Genomic DNA, 17,258 nt, shown 5'->3' with positions numbered 1-17,258 from the left:
GATTCGAGCTTTGTGACATGGTGCATTATCCTGCTGGAAGTAGCCATCAGAGGATGGGTACATGGTGGCCATAAAGGGATGGACATGGTCAGAAACAATGCTCAGGTAGGCCGTGGCATTTAAACGATGCCCAATTGGCACTAAGGGGCCTAAAGTGTGCCAAGAAAACATCCCCCACAACATTACACCACCACCACCAGCCTGCACAGTGGTAACAAGGCATGATGGATCCATGTTCTCATTCTGTTTACGCCAAATTCTGACTCTACCATCTGAATGTCTCAACAGAAATCGAGACTCATCAGACCAGGCAACATTTTTCCAGTCTTCAACTGTCCAATTTTGGTGAGCTCTTGCAAATTGTAGCCTCTTTTTCCTATTTGTAGTGGAGATGAGTGGTACGCGGTGGGGTCTTCTGCTGTTGTAGCCCATCCGCCTCAAGGTTGTGTGTGTTGTGGCTTCACAAATGCTTTGCTGCATACCTCGGTTGTAACGAGTGGTTATTTCAGGCAAAGTTGCTCTTTTATCAGCTTGAATCAGTCGGCCCATTCTCCTCTGACCTCTAGCATCAACAAGGCATTTTCGTCCACAGGACTGCCGCATACTGGATGTTTTTCCCTTTTCACACCATTCTTTGTAAACCCTAGAAATGGTTGTGCGTGAAAATACCAGTAACTGAGCAGACTGTGAAATACTCAGACCGGCCCGTCTGGCACCAACAACCATGCCACGCTCAAAATTGCTTAAATCACCTTTCTTTCCCATTCTGACATTCAGTTTGGAGTTCAGGAGATTGTCTTGACCAGGACCACACCTCTAAATGCATTGAAGCAACTGCCATGTGATTGGTTGATTAGATAATTGCATTAATGAGAAATTGAACAGGTGTTCCTAATAATCCTTTAGGTGAGTGTATGTGGCTAATGAGAACTCTGAAATGATCTAATTTATTTTGATACAAAATACTTATTTGTCATTTTCAACTTTGAGGTGTTTAAATCAAAAGATTTTAATAACTATCCAATAAGTGAAACGATAGTCTTTGGGGTAAAAAAAAAAATCCTTTGTTACAGGGGCTAAAGGCCCCCATAAAACATATTGTTTTTCTTAAGTGGGTGAAATAGATTTTGCTCTGAAAAACTTTCAAAGTGGACTCACATCAATTTCTTTATAGAATACTAGATGTTCTGAAATGCCAAATTTGAATGAAAGTAACAGAAAAACCCCTTTTGTGAAGTGTTTATTTTGAATAAGCATTATCTTAATTTGTTACTCAAAAAAGCATTTTTATAACCTCAAAAGAATGTGCCTAATTGAACTATTAATATAACAATTTAACAATTGTCCCTATATTTAAATGATTTCACTAAAACCCTCAGGACCCATTTTTCCCCATGGGGTAAAAGGCTCCCTCGCCACCTTATTCAAAACAACCTTCCGTTATTATTTCTTTTCACACAAATTATGTTGCTCGATCAATATTCAATAAAAATAAATGTTTGTTTTGATACACTTTGTTACCAGAAAAAAACTGTTTTTTTAATATTGTGGGTTCAATACAATTTAGCCCAATCAAGAGCATTTGTGGCACAAAAATTATTTGGATCCCTCCTTTTTAAAAAAGCAAAACATATCAATTAAAATAAATTAAAGCAAAAATCGAGTAAATGGAAGTAAATGGGGACAATTTTTGGAGGGTTTAAAGACAGAAATGTGAATCTTATAATTTTATAAAAGCACTTACATTAATTCTACTGTTAAAATAATTTGAGCTGTAAAGTTGTTTAAATTGTAATTATTACAGTAATTTTAGGGTTTAGGGTTTATTGGCATTAAATCGTCATGGCAACAAAGTTGTTTGATTGGCACAGATATGTTAGTAAGTGATTTTATCACACTAAAATCATGTTAACACGCATATTGTTTATGTCTTGTGTCTATACATTTGAAATAGTGAGTATTTTAACATTTATGGATTGGCCTGCATTCACTTCCATTGTAAGTGCCTCATTGTAACCCAGATTTTTGCTTTTTTTAATGAAAAGGAAGTAAGAGTCAAAATTAGTTTTTTTTTGGTTGTAAATATTATGTCACAAATGCTGTCGCTTGAGCTTAACTTGTATTGAAATAATTTTCTGTAAAGCTGCTTTGAAATTATGTGTGTTGTGAAAAGCGCTCATCAATCTGTGGTTAATATCAGATGATTCAATCAAATTCACTTAAGTGAAAGAAAAAGTGAGATGATAATAATAATAAGATTAGAAAAATAATAATAATAAGCTTGCTTTTTTTAAAGAGCAAGGATCTGATTAGGCAATTATGGAACATACAATTAATATGCTATAAATTTACCAACAAATTATAATACAATTAACAAATTCACTTGTCATGCCTTTGTTTGTGGTAGCTGAACTGTAACATGGTCCATTTCTATTATTTTTTACTGCGATGATTCAGCTTTGAAAAAGGCATCCCATTAATTTCAGCAGTGATCATTAATCACGCAGAGCCACTTTGCATAAAATACTAATTCCCTGTTTTTCTATAAAACAGCATACATCTCAACAGACATCATAGCTGTGCAGGACCTTGGCTTTGTGTGCTTCCCTCTCTGTAGAGCAACATCATGACTATTCTGACCGACGCTGGACACATAATATTTATGGTCACAATGGTGCTTTTTGGTGTTTCTGGAAACATGTTTAACCTAGTTTTGACCATAGAACAGCAAGTGAAGACCAGAATCATTCAGACTGTGGGTTTGATCCTATGCGTCATCTCCATCAGCAACATTGTCTTGGTACTTGCCGCTTTCACAATGGTGGTGACTCTCTTTCTGCAGCCTGATCTCTGGTGTGAGAAGCCGTATCCTTTATATATCCGGACTGTTGTATATCTATTGTTGAATTTCAGCTGCATCAGCTTCTGGGCCATTGCATGGCTGAGTCTCTTCTACTGTGTGAAAGTTGTGAGTTTCTCCTCCGAGTGCCTCGGATCACTGAAGAGGAACATCTCCACTGTTATCAACACTGCAGTGCTGCTGAGCTGCTTGGGCTTCTCCTTGTTTTTCTTACCAATGTTCTCCCTTGAACGTGTAGACTCATCACAAGACAGCAACAATATTTCTAAAAACATCAACCTAAATGGAACCTCAAATATAATATGCCAAATTCCTGGTTTCAGTGTAGAGATTGAAAGTGTGTCGTACACAGTTGCTGTGTTGAGTTGCCTCTGCCCCATCCCTCTGATGATCATGCTGCCCACTTCTCTCAGAATGGTTATCCATTTGTGTGCCCATACACTTGCCCTCCAGAAGAACAAGACCCAAGTGCAGGGTTCAGACTCTTACCTGCTGGTATGCAAGCTTACCATCTCTCTGGTGGGAGTTTATCTGACTAGTCTATTTATTGTGGCTTTGTCCATCATTATAAGGATAATTGGGCCATTTATCACCTACCTCGTCTTAATATTTGGCTACAGTTTTTATTCAACCATGACATCTGTGCTTCTGATGGCTTCTAATAGATATCTGAAAGAGAAACTTTGGAGTCTGTTCTGCTGTAGGGAGGCCAAGGAACAAGCTACCAAAAGCCAGACAGTTGAGACGAGGGACATTTGATATACATAAAGCAAGTAGGGCACTTGATTTATTAAAAACAAACAATATGCTACATGTTTCTGATTTTAGGAAAATGTTTATTTTACTAATTGTTTGATTCTATAATACTATTTGCTTTATAGTAATGATATATAAGTAGAAACATTTAAATAATAACTGATATTTAAATGTTGTTCTTTGGGCTAGTAATTGCTATTAATTTGCATGATTAAGGAAATTGTCCTTTTTTATCTTAGTGACCTACAGTAAATGTAACCATGTTATGAATAAAATCATAAAAATTATAAAAAAAATAAATATTTAAAAAAGTAAAAAAGGCATATACTAATTTATTTGACTGAATTATGAAAAATTAATAGAATAAAATATGATAATGTAAATGAAAACTCCAGTCATCAAGTGAATAAATTGAGTTGATTTTGAATACAGTTATTTGACAATTGTAGTTTCTAATATATGTCAAATCTGCACAAACTTGACCAATACAGAATACAACTGATACATAGCCAGGGTTGGGGAGTAACGAAATACATGTAACGGAACTACATATTTAAAACACAAAATATAAGTAACTGGATTCCACAACAGTTCCAGTTTAAATAATTGGTATTTAGAATACAGTTACATTCAAAAAGTATTTTAATTACTGAAGAGATTACTTTGCATTTCATTGTCATTTGTTTCATTTAATATTTAGTCCTTTCAGATGGAAAACATTTATCCATATAAATGATGAAACACTTTCTTATGATGCATTACATTCATACGAGCAGACAGAGAAGTAAGATTGAAGCAGAAGAAATAGAAATAAACTGTGTAAATTGTCAGCTTTACGCTAAGCTAAAATGCTATATTTCTTATTTCTTTATCAATAAAATTCATGTTAGATCATAATTTCTTTTTTTTGTTAAAAGTACACATATGGTTGAAGTATGTTAGTACAATAATATAATAATGTAAATACGCATATGCTTCTGTGCAACATGTAAACTCGTGTTTATAGGTTAGTTTATAAATTAAGTACTACCTTATGTAGTTAAAGGCTGGAAATCTGATGTTATTCTTAATCATCACAGTGAAATTTTCTGCAGATAGCAAAAGAGCAGGTCTGGGGGAAATAGAAATAACAAAAGCCTGTTATGAGACAATTTCCTTTTATAAAATCTCAGTTTATATAAAAGTTCCAAAAAAAAGTTTTACTAATTTTTGTAAATAGTTGAAGATATCCTCTATTTAAATCATTTTAAAAACTTCGCTGTCATAGTTTGAGTCTTAATCAACAAACAACATTATACTTCCTCAAACATGTTCCCCAAGTTCTTTATCAATAAAATTCATGTTAGATCATAACTTCTTTTTTCTAGTAAGACCTTTGATATTAGGGCAAAAATCTTATTCTTGATAATAATTTTTAATTGTTTTTCTGTAAAAGAAACATCTAAAAATCCTTAAAACAAGATCAATTTGATTTAACTTTTTTTTTAAAAACAACACTGCATAAGATATTTATGTTTTTCAGAGAATGTATTTTTAACATGTATTGGAACTGTACTGGCTGAGTTTTATAGACAAAACAAGTGAAAAAATCTACCAGTGATGAAGAAGTAATCCAAAGTATTTGGAATACATTGATAATCTAACAGAATATGTTACAAATTACATTTTATAGCATGTATTCTGTAATCTGTGGTGGAATACATTTATACAAAAGTAACCCTCCCAACCCTGAACATAATATCCATATGCATAAAATACAATAGTAGCTTTAGAATCAATATTACTCATAGCACTGTTCACTTAATTTTGTTTATTATTCATTATTTATTAATGATTATTTTGCATTGCATTTTTTTTCCTGGAAACTGGTTTCCCCTCCTTCCCCAACACTGCCCTTTTTTGCACATTTTATGTGTAAAGTGGTCTCAGTCAAGCCTTCTGTTTTTTTTTTTTTTTTTTTTTGTACTGTTAGTACTGTGTCTCCATCTGCACAAGACAAATTCCTTGTAACATCTGAGTCACATTACAAATAGATCGATATAAACACTGAAACCACTTATTTTTCACAAATGAGCACTAGATGGTGCCATAAACATGTGAATCTTACATTCCATAGGTTGTTTGGCTCGTCTGTTTGGACAGAGAGTGAAACAGGAGTCATCAAACGTTGTGTATCATATTTGATACACACGGCACTTTAGGGTTAAAGTCTTAAATTCTTATATGTAAAACACATTTTTGAAATAAATGTTAATGTATGATTTTCACTGATTTAAAATGTCATATTCTGTAACTCCACGTAATGTCAAACCTATAATCGCATAAAATCATTGCATGTCATTGCAATTTATTTGCTACTAGATCCCCTTTATTGGTCAAGTACATAATAAATGAAGACATTTAATATTAAGTTCTAAAACTTCATTACATATGATAATTCCCATATATACAAGATTTTAAATACAGTTGTCCCAAATCTTGATAGATCAGAACATCTGTGTTAAGTTTACTTTAGCAGGGTGTCATCAGTCACATTATACCTTAAACAATCTGACCTTTCTTGAATAGTGGAGCTGGATGGTAGGGCAGAGTGGCTAATCGGGAGGACTGAGATAATTCCCGGTGGGCCGTTCAAAACCTGGGCCAGCATGTTCGCATATTGATTAATAAACTTTCAGCCATGTGTCGCATAACAGCTGCCAACTGCCCATATCATATCCGATATATAAGGGATCAGAATTGTGCTCCGTAATATAGGGGACACATCTAATTACATCCTATTTTTTTCATCTCACTCTCACATCTAAACAAATGAGAGAGTGGGCTGCGAGAGAAAAATCATTGGCTGTTGCACCAATACACGGATGCTTCACTTGACAGCTGGGGAAAGGATCATGGAAGATCCAGCGAGAACAGAAACTATTAGCTGAATGGAGGAACGTGTTTCAGGTAGCAGATCATCACAAGTTCAATAGTGACCGTAGTCTCACAATCTCAATCAGTTTATCTCTGAAAACCTCATTCCTTGCAGTGCAGGATGATAACAATAGTCTTTATTGTCACAAAATGAAATAATTCTTTAAGTAAATCAATACAGATGCAACAGCACGAAACGGTAAAAAAATTATGGGACTTTACATATCTCAATAGATTCAACTCAACGAAAAGAACTGTACATTGCACCAAGCTCAATTTTCTTAAAGAGATAGTCACCATATTGCCGGTGTCCATAACATTTACATTCAAAGTAAAAGAAGAGAACAGATTTGGCTTTTTTCCAGAAAAAAGAACAGAACAGAATGGCATGTAGCAATGTAAAGACAACCAATAAACGTTCAGTAAGTTTCTTGAGCATTTAATTGCTGCACATATTTTCACTGGATTTGTTGCTATGTTAAATGTTTAAAATACAAAGCACTGAAAATGTGAATCTTTATGTATATTATTTATGTACAGTTAAAGTTCTTTATAGTGTTAATATTTGCCTTGGTAGACTTTAAAATACACTTTACATTAAAGGGTGGACATACTACACTTCACACTGCATTCACTCCCATTCAAATGCATCCGAATGCAGCAGACTGGAAATGCAAGCACATGCAAAGAAATTTAGTTCTACATTACATACCAAAGTCCAAGCTTGGTGAACACTGAACCGTGAATTTGTACGATGGGAGGACCCGTGACCAATAGAAGTTCGAAACGTCCCACCTGACCTCTTGGCTCATTTCAAAGAATACATATAGCTGCTAGTTTTATTATTGCAGGAAAGTTGTCATGTGTATTTTGTTTATTCATGTTTTTCATGTCTTTTATTTTGAAAAGTTTATTTCCTGTTTCATGTCTTGTGGTTCTCTAGTCATGTGATTCCTATTTCCCTCCATGTTCATGTGTCTTGTTTGCGTTGGGTTATTGTCATGTTATCTTGTTATCGGTTCTGTCTGTTCATTGGTTCCCTCGTCATTGTTTTACACCTTGTCCATGTATTTAAACCCTCATGTTTTCCATTGTCCTTTGTCAGGTATTGTATTTGGTGTTACATAGTCCATGTCCATGTCCATGTCCATGTCCATGTCCATGTCCATGTCCATGTCCATGTCCATGTCCATGTCCATGTCCATGTCCATGTCCATGTTTTGGTTTCACGTTCTGGAACATACTCACATTTGAATAAACTGCACCTGGGTTCCTACATCATCATCGTCTTCGTTTGCTCTTGTTGAGCTTCATTACAAAGTGAGTAGACAATATATTTTAACATTTTTAATATAATATAATGTTTTGTGATTTACTTGAATCAGAAGTCCTCCCATGTGACATTGTACGAAAAAAAATTACGCGCTCAAAGCCTAGTGTTACCACCCCTTAAAAGTAACTTTTTTCTATTATTTTTTTTTTTTTTTTTACAAAAAATCTGACTTTTCTTTTTCTTTCTTTTTTTTTCTTTTTAAAGCAATTTCTACAAAATTCTATGAGAGTTACATTGTAAAGACTATATTTTATCCACTACATTTACAAGTAATTTGTCTACATTTCACACAAACAAGGATTTGAATTGGCAAATATTGAACAGTGATAACATGAACATTACTGATTGTCACATGCACATCTTCAAATAAATGTACAGCGGTTTATATTAGTGAAATGCATCTGCTATGTATTTACAATTACTGAAGAATGCAAATTAAATTTAATTCACAAATTCTCTTGTCTCGACTTGGTTTGTGAAAGCTGATCCGTGCATTACTATCATTTTACCTAATTTGTGTTTTCAGACTCTGCTTTAAACATGACATGCCCTGATTTCACCAGGGATCATTAGTCACGCAGTGCCACTTTGCATAAGAGACTCATTCCCTGTTTATCTTCTGTATAAGACAGTGCATCTCACCAGATGTCAAAGCTGTAAATGACTGTGACTTTGTGTGCACATCATGGTTATCGTGACAGATGCTGGACACATCATTTTTTCGATTGTTTTGGTGTTTCTTGGTGTTTCTGGAAACATGTTTAACCTAGTTTTGACCATAGAACAGCAAGTGAAGACCAGAATCATTCAGACTGTGGGTTTGATCCTATGCGTCATCTCCATCAGCAATGTTGTTGTGGTACTTGCCGCTCTCTCATTGGAGGTGGCTGTATTTCTGCAGCCTGATATCTGGTGTGTGAAGCCGTATCCTTTCTTTATCCGGACTGTTATATATCTATTGTTGAATTTCAGCTGCATCAGCTTCTGGGCCATTGCATGGCTGAGTCTCTTCTACTGTGTGAAAGTTGTGAGTTTCTCCTCCGAGTGCCTCGGATCACTGAAGAGGAACATCTCCACTGTTATCAACACTGCAGTGCTGCTGAGCTGCTTGGGCTTCTCCTTGCTGTTCTTACCAATGTTCACACTTGAACTTGTAGATTCATCACAAGACGGCTACAATGTGTCTTCAAACTACAGCCTTAACGAATCCTCAAAAGCAAGCTGCCCGAGGCCAATGTTTGCTGCAGATATTGATGAAACATCATACATTGTTGCCGTTTTTGGTTGCCTCTGCCCCATCCCTCTGATGATCATGCTGCCCACTTCTCTCAGAATGGTTATCCATTTGTGTGCCCATACACTTGCCCTCCAGAAGAACAAGACCCAAGTGCAGGGTTCAGACTCTTACCTGCTGGTATGCAAGCTTACCATCTCTCTGGTGGGAGTTTATCTGACTAGTCTATTTATCGTGGCTTTGTTCCTCATTATAAGGATAATCGGGGTATTTATCACCTACCTCGTCTTAATATTTGGCTACAGTTTTTATTCTAGCATGACATCTGTCCTTCTGACAGCGTCTAATAGGTATCTTAAAGAGAAACTTTGGAGTCTGTTCTGCTGTAGGGAGGCCAAGGAACAAGCTACCAAAAGCCAGACAGTTGAGACGAGGGATGTTTGATATACATGGATAGATTATTTAACAAAAACTAGCACTATATTACTTGTTTCTGATTTTAGATGAATGCCTTTATTACTAATGGCTTGATTTTATAATATGGTTTGCTGAATAGTAATGAATTATAACTAGAAACATTTAAGTAATATAAAATCTAAATAGTGACCTTTGGGCTAGTAATTCCTATTCTTTTGCAGGATTAATGAAATAGTTATTTTGATCTTGGTGACCTAAATGTAATTAATGTATTAATAAAATCAGACATGTAATCATATATTTTACTGAACTGTGAAAATGTGTTAAAATGAATAGCATAAAATATATAATGTAAATGAAAACTCCTACCTTGAACTTGTTATATTTTGTTTATTTTAAATACAGTGATTTCACAATTGTGTAAGTTTCAATTCTGTCAAATCTAGATAGAATATAAAACTAAAGTAATCAATTAAACATTTTCTGAATCCTAAGCTTGAGAAATTCCGGTATCCCATTGTTTCATATCAACATTCATGATAACCTTACGAGCCTCATTGAAGACTTCCACTCCAATCTCCTTCTTCACTCTGTCCCTCCATGCGCTAAGAGCAGGTCTGCCTTCAAACACATCTAGGCCTGTAGTGATCGGATTCAACACACGCAATCATACAAACAATATGTCACATTTTTTTTATTTTATTCTAAACTCTAATATATATCATAATATAGTACACAGAATAACTTAATATATTTTTGTATTTTTTATTTATATATTTTTAATATATAAATGCACAGTCATGGGGGGCCTGAAAGACAAAATATTTTACTACCTTTGTACTGACATTCTGTACCATTATGGATGTGAAATAAAACTTTGACTAGATAACTATATGGAACAAAAAGATGGGTTTTTACCTGCATCATCTCTTCAATGGCTACTATATCTGCCAGTGATATTTTCTCTCCAGTTATAAAGGGTCTGTCCTATAGACTTCTCCTCAATGATCTTCAGAGCCAAGTCGAAGTCCTCCATGGCAAAATCCATCTTCTCCTTGGGCACTGGGTCCCCTGTGAACACAGGCAACACTGCCTAGAATTGTGAAATATCAGCTACAGGCAAAACCTGATAAAGAAATGCATTTTGTCAAATGTGTCAGATAGGGACCGACTGTTCCATACATGATAACTAGCATTTGACAGGGATCAGTAGCATGCCCAAAATATTTGACTGGGGTGGCCTGTTCAATTGAGGTATTTTTACAATTTTACAAAAGCACTTCCATTAGATATTTTGTTAAAACTTGTGTATTATCTGATCTGTGAAGTTGTTAAAATCGTCTTTATTTGCAGCGGACTATTAAATTACTGGGATTACAGGGCAACCCCAGGCCACCCATCTGGACAACTCCTGACAGGGATCCGGACCAAAAGAATGACTGAGATAGAAAAAGGGGGAGTGAATAAATTAGTTACTAAATTAGTTAATAAAGCTGTGTGGATGAAAATGTGCAAACATATGAATGGTTGCATGAATATTTAGCAAAGAGCATGTAAACAGTGAAAGGATAGTCAAGTTACATAATCAAGATTTACTCAATGTACATGCAGACAGCATGAAATAAAGTGGACCTACTTATGCAACAATATTTAAACAGAAGATCTTACCCTGAACCAGAAGACCTTTGACCCATTAGCTCTTATGTTTGTGTGCTGCCAGGAAAGATACTCATCAACTTGTGTGTACTTCTGCTGGTCAGCTGGGTACCAGTGGTCAGGGGTGAGATGTTTCTTTGCCAACTACTGCAGAATAGCTATGCTGCACAGCAGTAAGTCAATGTTAAAAGTATTTAACATCACCGAATCAACCTGAATACATTGTGTTGCACCATCAAAACAAAATGTAAGGTTTAAAATTGAAGGTAACCATTTTACATTGTCTATAGAACATTCAGAACTAGTGACACTTAATGCTTTAGCAAGGAAATTACAGCTGAATTTTTATCTGGACTATTGCAATATAAAACATAAAGCCAAATTCAAAACAAAAATAAATGACCTGCAGCTAGATCCACGGCTTTGTATTCAAAGAGAATTCTTGTTATCTTAGCAAATACAAGGATTGAGCAACATGGCTGAGAATTAAGATTGAGGTACAGCTCAAGTGGCATTTTGGATAGCAAGATCCTGAAGGGGTTAGATGAGTGCTGCTTATCCAAACTTCTCATCTTCATATGCTTTATGTCTATGATCTGCCTTCCAGGGGTCAATAGTACAATGTTCTTGTGACACCTAAAACTAGGTTACCATGTTATGGCTGTCCACTTCGTTTATCTAATTACATGCAATTGATGTCATGATCAAATTTAAATGGCAAGAGCTGAGAAAAAACATATGTGTGCATGTCACAAGAAATTTGCCTGAGATATGAAGGGGGAATGATAGTGTGCTTGATAAAACTTGAGAGAGAAAACTCAAATATTGCATTTACATGCACTTTAATACAATTTACTTATTATCTTTTTTATTTATATTAAATAAATAACTATTTTTTTATTATCTGTGAGGTTTTTTGGGGTTGTGTGTGTGCGCGTGCCACCAAAGATTGTTGTAATAGGCTACAGTCCAAGAGAACCATAACTGTTATGATCCCTTGTTGTCTGCCCCGTGTTTCACCTGTCACCTGTTTTGAACTACATTTCCCACAATTCCCGGCCCTCATCACTGCCAGCACTCAATCATTGTTCTCACCTGTTTGTCGTTTGATCATCACGCTCCCTGTGTATTTAAACCCTGTTTGTTCCCCAGTCATTGTCGATCGTTGTTTGCTCATGCTTGTTTGTAGATGTCTGCTAGTCGAAGTTTTGCCCTGTTTTACCCAGTTCATGTACCCCTTATGTTTTCATGTTTTGGTTTCAGTTTTCCCACCGTGGATGTTTCCTTTGTTCCAGTCTGTCTTGTTTTCACTTTGTTCAATAAAACCCGCGTGTAGATCCTCACTCCTCGTCTGCCTCCTCCTGCAAACGTTACAGAACGATCGACCAAAATATGGATCTAGCGGTTCAACAGGCGAACTATAGACTTCTCTGCCTCAAGCAAGAGAACCGTCCTGTGGAGGACCACATCCGCGATTTCCTCGAGCTGGCGAGTGTCGCGGACTTCCCGGACTCCTCCCTGGTGGTTTTCTTCAGGGCCAACCTAAACAGTTCACTCAAGGAGCAGTTGCCACCGGCGATGCGCAGCTGGACGCTCTGCGAATTTATGGATAAGACACCTTGCTGGCCTGTGGCTTGCCGTTCACTGTGGGCGTCATCAAGGAGGACCCTGCCTCTCCTCCCACAGTGGTGACCCTCCAGTCGTCCATGGCTCGTCCCTTCACGCCTGCCCCGCCTGCCAGCGAGCCAACCCCCACGCCTGCCTTGGTCAACGAGCCAGCGCTGCCAGCTTCCGCTTCCCAGTTCACGCCTTCCACGGTCAGCGAGCCTGAGCCCACGCCTTCCACGGTCAGCGAGCCTGAGCGTGAAAGGCTTCCACGGTCAGCAAGCCTGAGCCCACGCCTCCCACGGTCAGCGAGCCTGAGCCCAAGCCAGCCACGGTCAGCGACCCAGCGTTGTCAGCCTTGTCCGACTGGAGGAGGAGGAGGAGGAGGAGGAGAAGAGGGAAGGCTTCTGCTCTCCAGCCTCTGCCTTCCACAGCTCCGTCCCCAGAACCTCCCGTGGCTCTGCCCTCTATGTCCAACAAACCAGAGCTCACGCATACCATGGCCAACAAGCCAATGCCTGCAGCCCCGGACGTCAGTGAGCCAGTGCCCGAAGCCTCGAACGTCAGTGAGCCAGTGCCCGAAGCCTCGAACGTCAGTGAGCCAGCGCCCGTAGCCTCGAACGTCAGTGAGCCAGCGCCCGTAGCCTCGAACGTCAGTGAGCCAGCGCCCGTAGCCTCGAACGTCAGTGAGCCAGCGCCCGTAGCCTCGAACGTCAGTGAGCCAGCGCCCGTAGCCTCGAACGTCAGTGAGCCAGCACCTGTAGCCTCGACTGTCCCAGACCCAGCGCCTGTTTTATAACGCAGGTTTTATTGAACAAAGTGAAAACAAGACAGACTGGAACAAAGGAAACATCCACGGTGGGAAAACTGAAACCAAAACATGAAAACATAAGGGGTACATGAACTGGGTAAAACAGGGCAATGTCACCTCCAGAGCCTCCATCAGCTCCGCCTCCTGAGCCTTCTACGATGTCGCCTCCGGAGCCTCCCTCGGCTCCGCCTACCACGGCTCCGTCTCCAGAGCCCTCTACGGTTCCGCCTCCTGAGCCACCCATGGCTCCGCCACCAGAAACTTCCATGGCTCCGCCCTCGGAGTTCACCATGGCTGTGGTCCTGTGGCCGACTCCCAGGCCTCCTGAGCCTGTCCTTGCCCTGTGGCCAGCTCCCAGGCCTCCTGAGCCTGTCCTTGTTCTGTGGCCAGCTCCCAGGCCACCTGACCCAGGCCCCGTCTTGTGGCCTCCTTGGACTGCCTGCCTGCCCCCTGTGCCTCCGTGGACTGCCTGCCTGCCCCTTGTGCCTCCGTGGACTGCCTGCCTGCCCCCTGTGCCTCCGTGGACTGCCTGCCTGCCCCCTGTGCCTCCGTGGACTGCCTGCCTGCCCCTTGTACCCCCTTGGACTGTCTGGTTGCCCCTTGTACCCCCTTGGACTGTCTGGTTGCCCGTGTGCTCTCCTTGATCTGCCTGCCCCCCCTCACTCCTTAGACGATTTTGTTTTGTTTTTTGAGTATGTTTTTGTTCTCTTTTTAGGAGCGTCTGGAATCCGCTCCCCGGGGGGATTCCAGACCTGTTTTGAACTACATTTCCCACAATTCCCGGCCCTCATCACTGCCAGCACTCAATCATTGTTCTCACCTGTTTGTCGTTTGATCATCACTCTCCCTGTGTATTTAAACCCTGTTTGTTCCCCAGTCATTGTCGATCGTTGTTTGCTCATGCTTGTTTGTAGATGTCTGCTAGTCAATGTTTTACCCAATTCATGTACCCCTTACCGTACGTTCACACCAGAGGCGGCGGGAGCGTCAAATCGACCGGAAGTCATTCATTTTCAATGACAGCCAGCGTCTCTCGGCGGCGAGAAGCAGCGCGGCGACTCTTGGGCGGCGTGGGCATCAGATGGAAGTTCAAGTGCTGTCAACATAATGGTAATGAGCTGTGACGCGGTTTGGCAGCAACCTATTGGAATATAGAAGTGCTCCGCTCTAGCAGAGTCTAGAGAACATAACCGTGTAAACTTTGGGTCCCACCAAACATGAGTTCCGAAGATAAAATGCAGGAGAAACTAATTATTGCCGTGGCGGGATTCCCAGTAATATATGATCTGTCCCTGTTTGCTTACAGGATATAAAACAACCAAGACCACAGTTATTATTACAAATGTATTTTATTTTGATAACAAACAACTATAATTTTAATTACTTTCTGCCATCGATCGATTTCTTATTTTCACATTTTAAAGAGTTCATGAGGATATACGCTACTTGTGATAGGTCGGCAAAAAGTAAATGGTTGACATGTCTGGATGTTTAAATTGCGGCCCCTTTAAATATAGTTCACAAAACAAAGCATTCTGAACAAACATTGCCGCCTATTTCAACTACGTCAGAGCGTCCACGAGAGTCCTCGAGCCGCGAAGGCAGGGCAGCCAGAGCGAATTTTGACGCTCTCTCCGCTTCTGGTGTGAACGTACAGTTATGTTTTCATGTTTTGGTTTCAGTTTTCCCACCGTGGATGTTTCCTTTGTTCCAGTCTGTCTTGTTTTCACTTTGTTCAATAAAACCCGCGTGTAGATCCTCACTCCTCATCTGCCACCTCCTGCAAACGTTACAATAACAACTCTTTTCACATCTCATCTGTAGAGTTTCAACTGTTTAATTCATTATAATGAATATATAAATACACAACAGAAAATTAGCATACAATCAGCATTTTGTTTTCCATTTGTTTTGATCTGTCACTCATTTCCTGTCAAAGATAAATTAAAAACCTGTTTGTATTTTAGGTTTGTTCCCAATGCCTGTATTATTTTTGAAGGGCCTTCAGCAATGCATCATGTGCATTCATCGCTTTTAATTAATTTTCTCCCATTACTGTAAGTTAGTAAGTAGTTGAAAGGACATGCATACTGCAGCAATAAATCTGAGTTGTGTTGATCCAAGTCCACATACAGTACATCTTTTTCATGCTTATTATTTTGTCTTGTGAAAGCTATCTTTCCAAAAACATAAATCTGCTTCACATAAAAGGAGAAATCAATCTGACTTGATATTTTCTGATATAAAGAACATAAACATGTTTCTGTGCATGATTCAAATGCTGAAATATTAAACACATTTGTATTTAGATATAGCCTAAACAACTGGGAGCAGTTTAGAATTTCAATAAAAAAAAATGTTTTGTTTTAGTTTTGAATGCTGAATACTAGTTTAAACCCTCGTGGTTTAAAGTTTAATGTGCATAGACTATTGCAGGGCAGAAAGTAATGAAAATTGTAGGCTACCGAAATTCGAAAAGTTTAATAGTTTTAATGAATTCAACCACATGATGGCGCAACAAGGCCTTTTCTGTCTTGTAGACTAAAGACAAAAGCATTGGAACCAAGAATCAGTACCTTCTCAAGCAAACTTATCAGTTGCTAACATATCCAATGAATCAAACAAGGTAAATATACTTGATACAGCAGATTGTAAGACATTTCCATGATGCTGAACATTATGAATTGTTATTGCAACAAAGAGGTCCGTGGACCAAACAAATCCATTATTTCCATATAGAAACCTTGGAAAGAAACTAATGATGATCTCGCCAGCTCATCCTTGCTCCTCAACATGGTTTATTTATGTGGCAACTGCTTAAGTTTCTTATAGTAAAAGTACAGTAATGATATTCATACTCCCTTGATATATGATAACACAGTAAAACACCCTTAGACCCTTATATTGCAAACAGAGTATTTTTTCACTGTTTCTCTTAAAGGAATAGTTCACCCAAAATATGACAATTTCTCTTCATTTACTCACCCTCATGCCATCTCAAACTTGTATGACTTTCTTTCTTCTGCAGAACACAAAGATATTTTACAGGATATGTTCTGTAGTGAACTATTTTGAAGGTATGACAGGTTTTTGTCCAAACAATATAATTCAATGGGGTCCAAAACTTTCAAGCTCCAAACAAGACATAAAGGTATATATCATATAATAATCCATATGACTTGAGTTGTGTAATCTGTCTTCTGAAGCTATACAATTACTTTGGTTGAGGAACAGTCCTTATTCAAACCTTGACATCCAGCCCAATTGAAACACAGAGCAGGTAACGCAGTGCATACATTTTTTGCGACCACGTTACTTTATTAAAATATCCCCAAACTTAACTTGAAAACATTTTACTTCCAGGTGAAATCATTAAACTTGTGTCTGCTTTTTCAAAATAGCCCAGCTGGATGTGAAAATCACAAACCTGGAAACTGCCTGGTTTGTGTATCAGCCTGATCTCACCGTGAAATCGGAAACAGTAGGTTGACTTTTCTTTAGCTAAATTCGGTCCGTGCTTACCGAAACTCGAAACACTGCTCCCAGTGGCCAAAACGTTAAGTGTTGTTGTGCTCATGGGCACGTGTGAATTCCATTTTCTGGGTGAAATGTCCATGGAGTGGCACCAAAAGCAGGTTCTGAAGCTAGTTGTTTTCAGCCATACATTTAA

At 38.5% G+C, this 17,258-nt stretch overlaps 2 protein-coding genes and 1 pseudogene across 2 annotated transcripts; 2 read left to right on the top strand and 1 right to left on the bottom strand.

Annotated features, from left to right (window-relative positions):
- Window positions 1-2,626: 2,626 nt before the first annotated feature.
- Window positions 2,627-3,619, top strand: LOC127620660 (taste receptor type 2 member 40-like). The gene has a single exon (XM_052093865.1). The coding sequence runs from the start codon at window positions 2,627-2,629 to the stop codon at window positions 3,617-3,619; it is 993 nt and encodes a 330-aa protein (XP_051949825.1).
- Window positions 3,620-8,550: 4,931 nt separating this feature from the next.
- Window positions 8,551-9,631, top strand: LOC127620659 (taste receptor type 2 member 40). The gene has a single exon (XM_052093864.1). It carries the CDS (start codon window positions 8,551-8,553, stop codon window positions 9,541-9,543), a length of 993 nt encoding a protein of 330 aa, XP_051949824.1. The 3' UTR covers window positions 9,544-9,631.
- A 375-nt stretch (window positions 9,632-10,006) lies between these two features.
- LOC127620658 (glutathione S-transferase theta-1-like) lies at window positions 10,007-11,373 on the bottom strand (annotated as a pseudogene).
- Between the last annotated feature and the right edge of the window lie 5,885 nt (window positions 11,374-17,258).

The sequence above is a fragment of the Xyrauchen texanus genome, chromosome 27, assembly GCF_025860055.1.
Source record: "Xyrauchen texanus isolate HMW12.3.18 chromosome 27, RBS_HiC_50CHRs, whole genome shotgun sequence".
In the NCBI taxonomy this organism is placed as follows: domain Eukaryota; kingdom Metazoa; phylum Chordata; class Actinopteri; order Cypriniformes; family Catostomidae; genus Xyrauchen; species Xyrauchen texanus.
The sequence above is the reverse complement of the archived record's forward strand: the minus strand, read 5'-3'. Positions and strand labels throughout refer to the sequence as shown.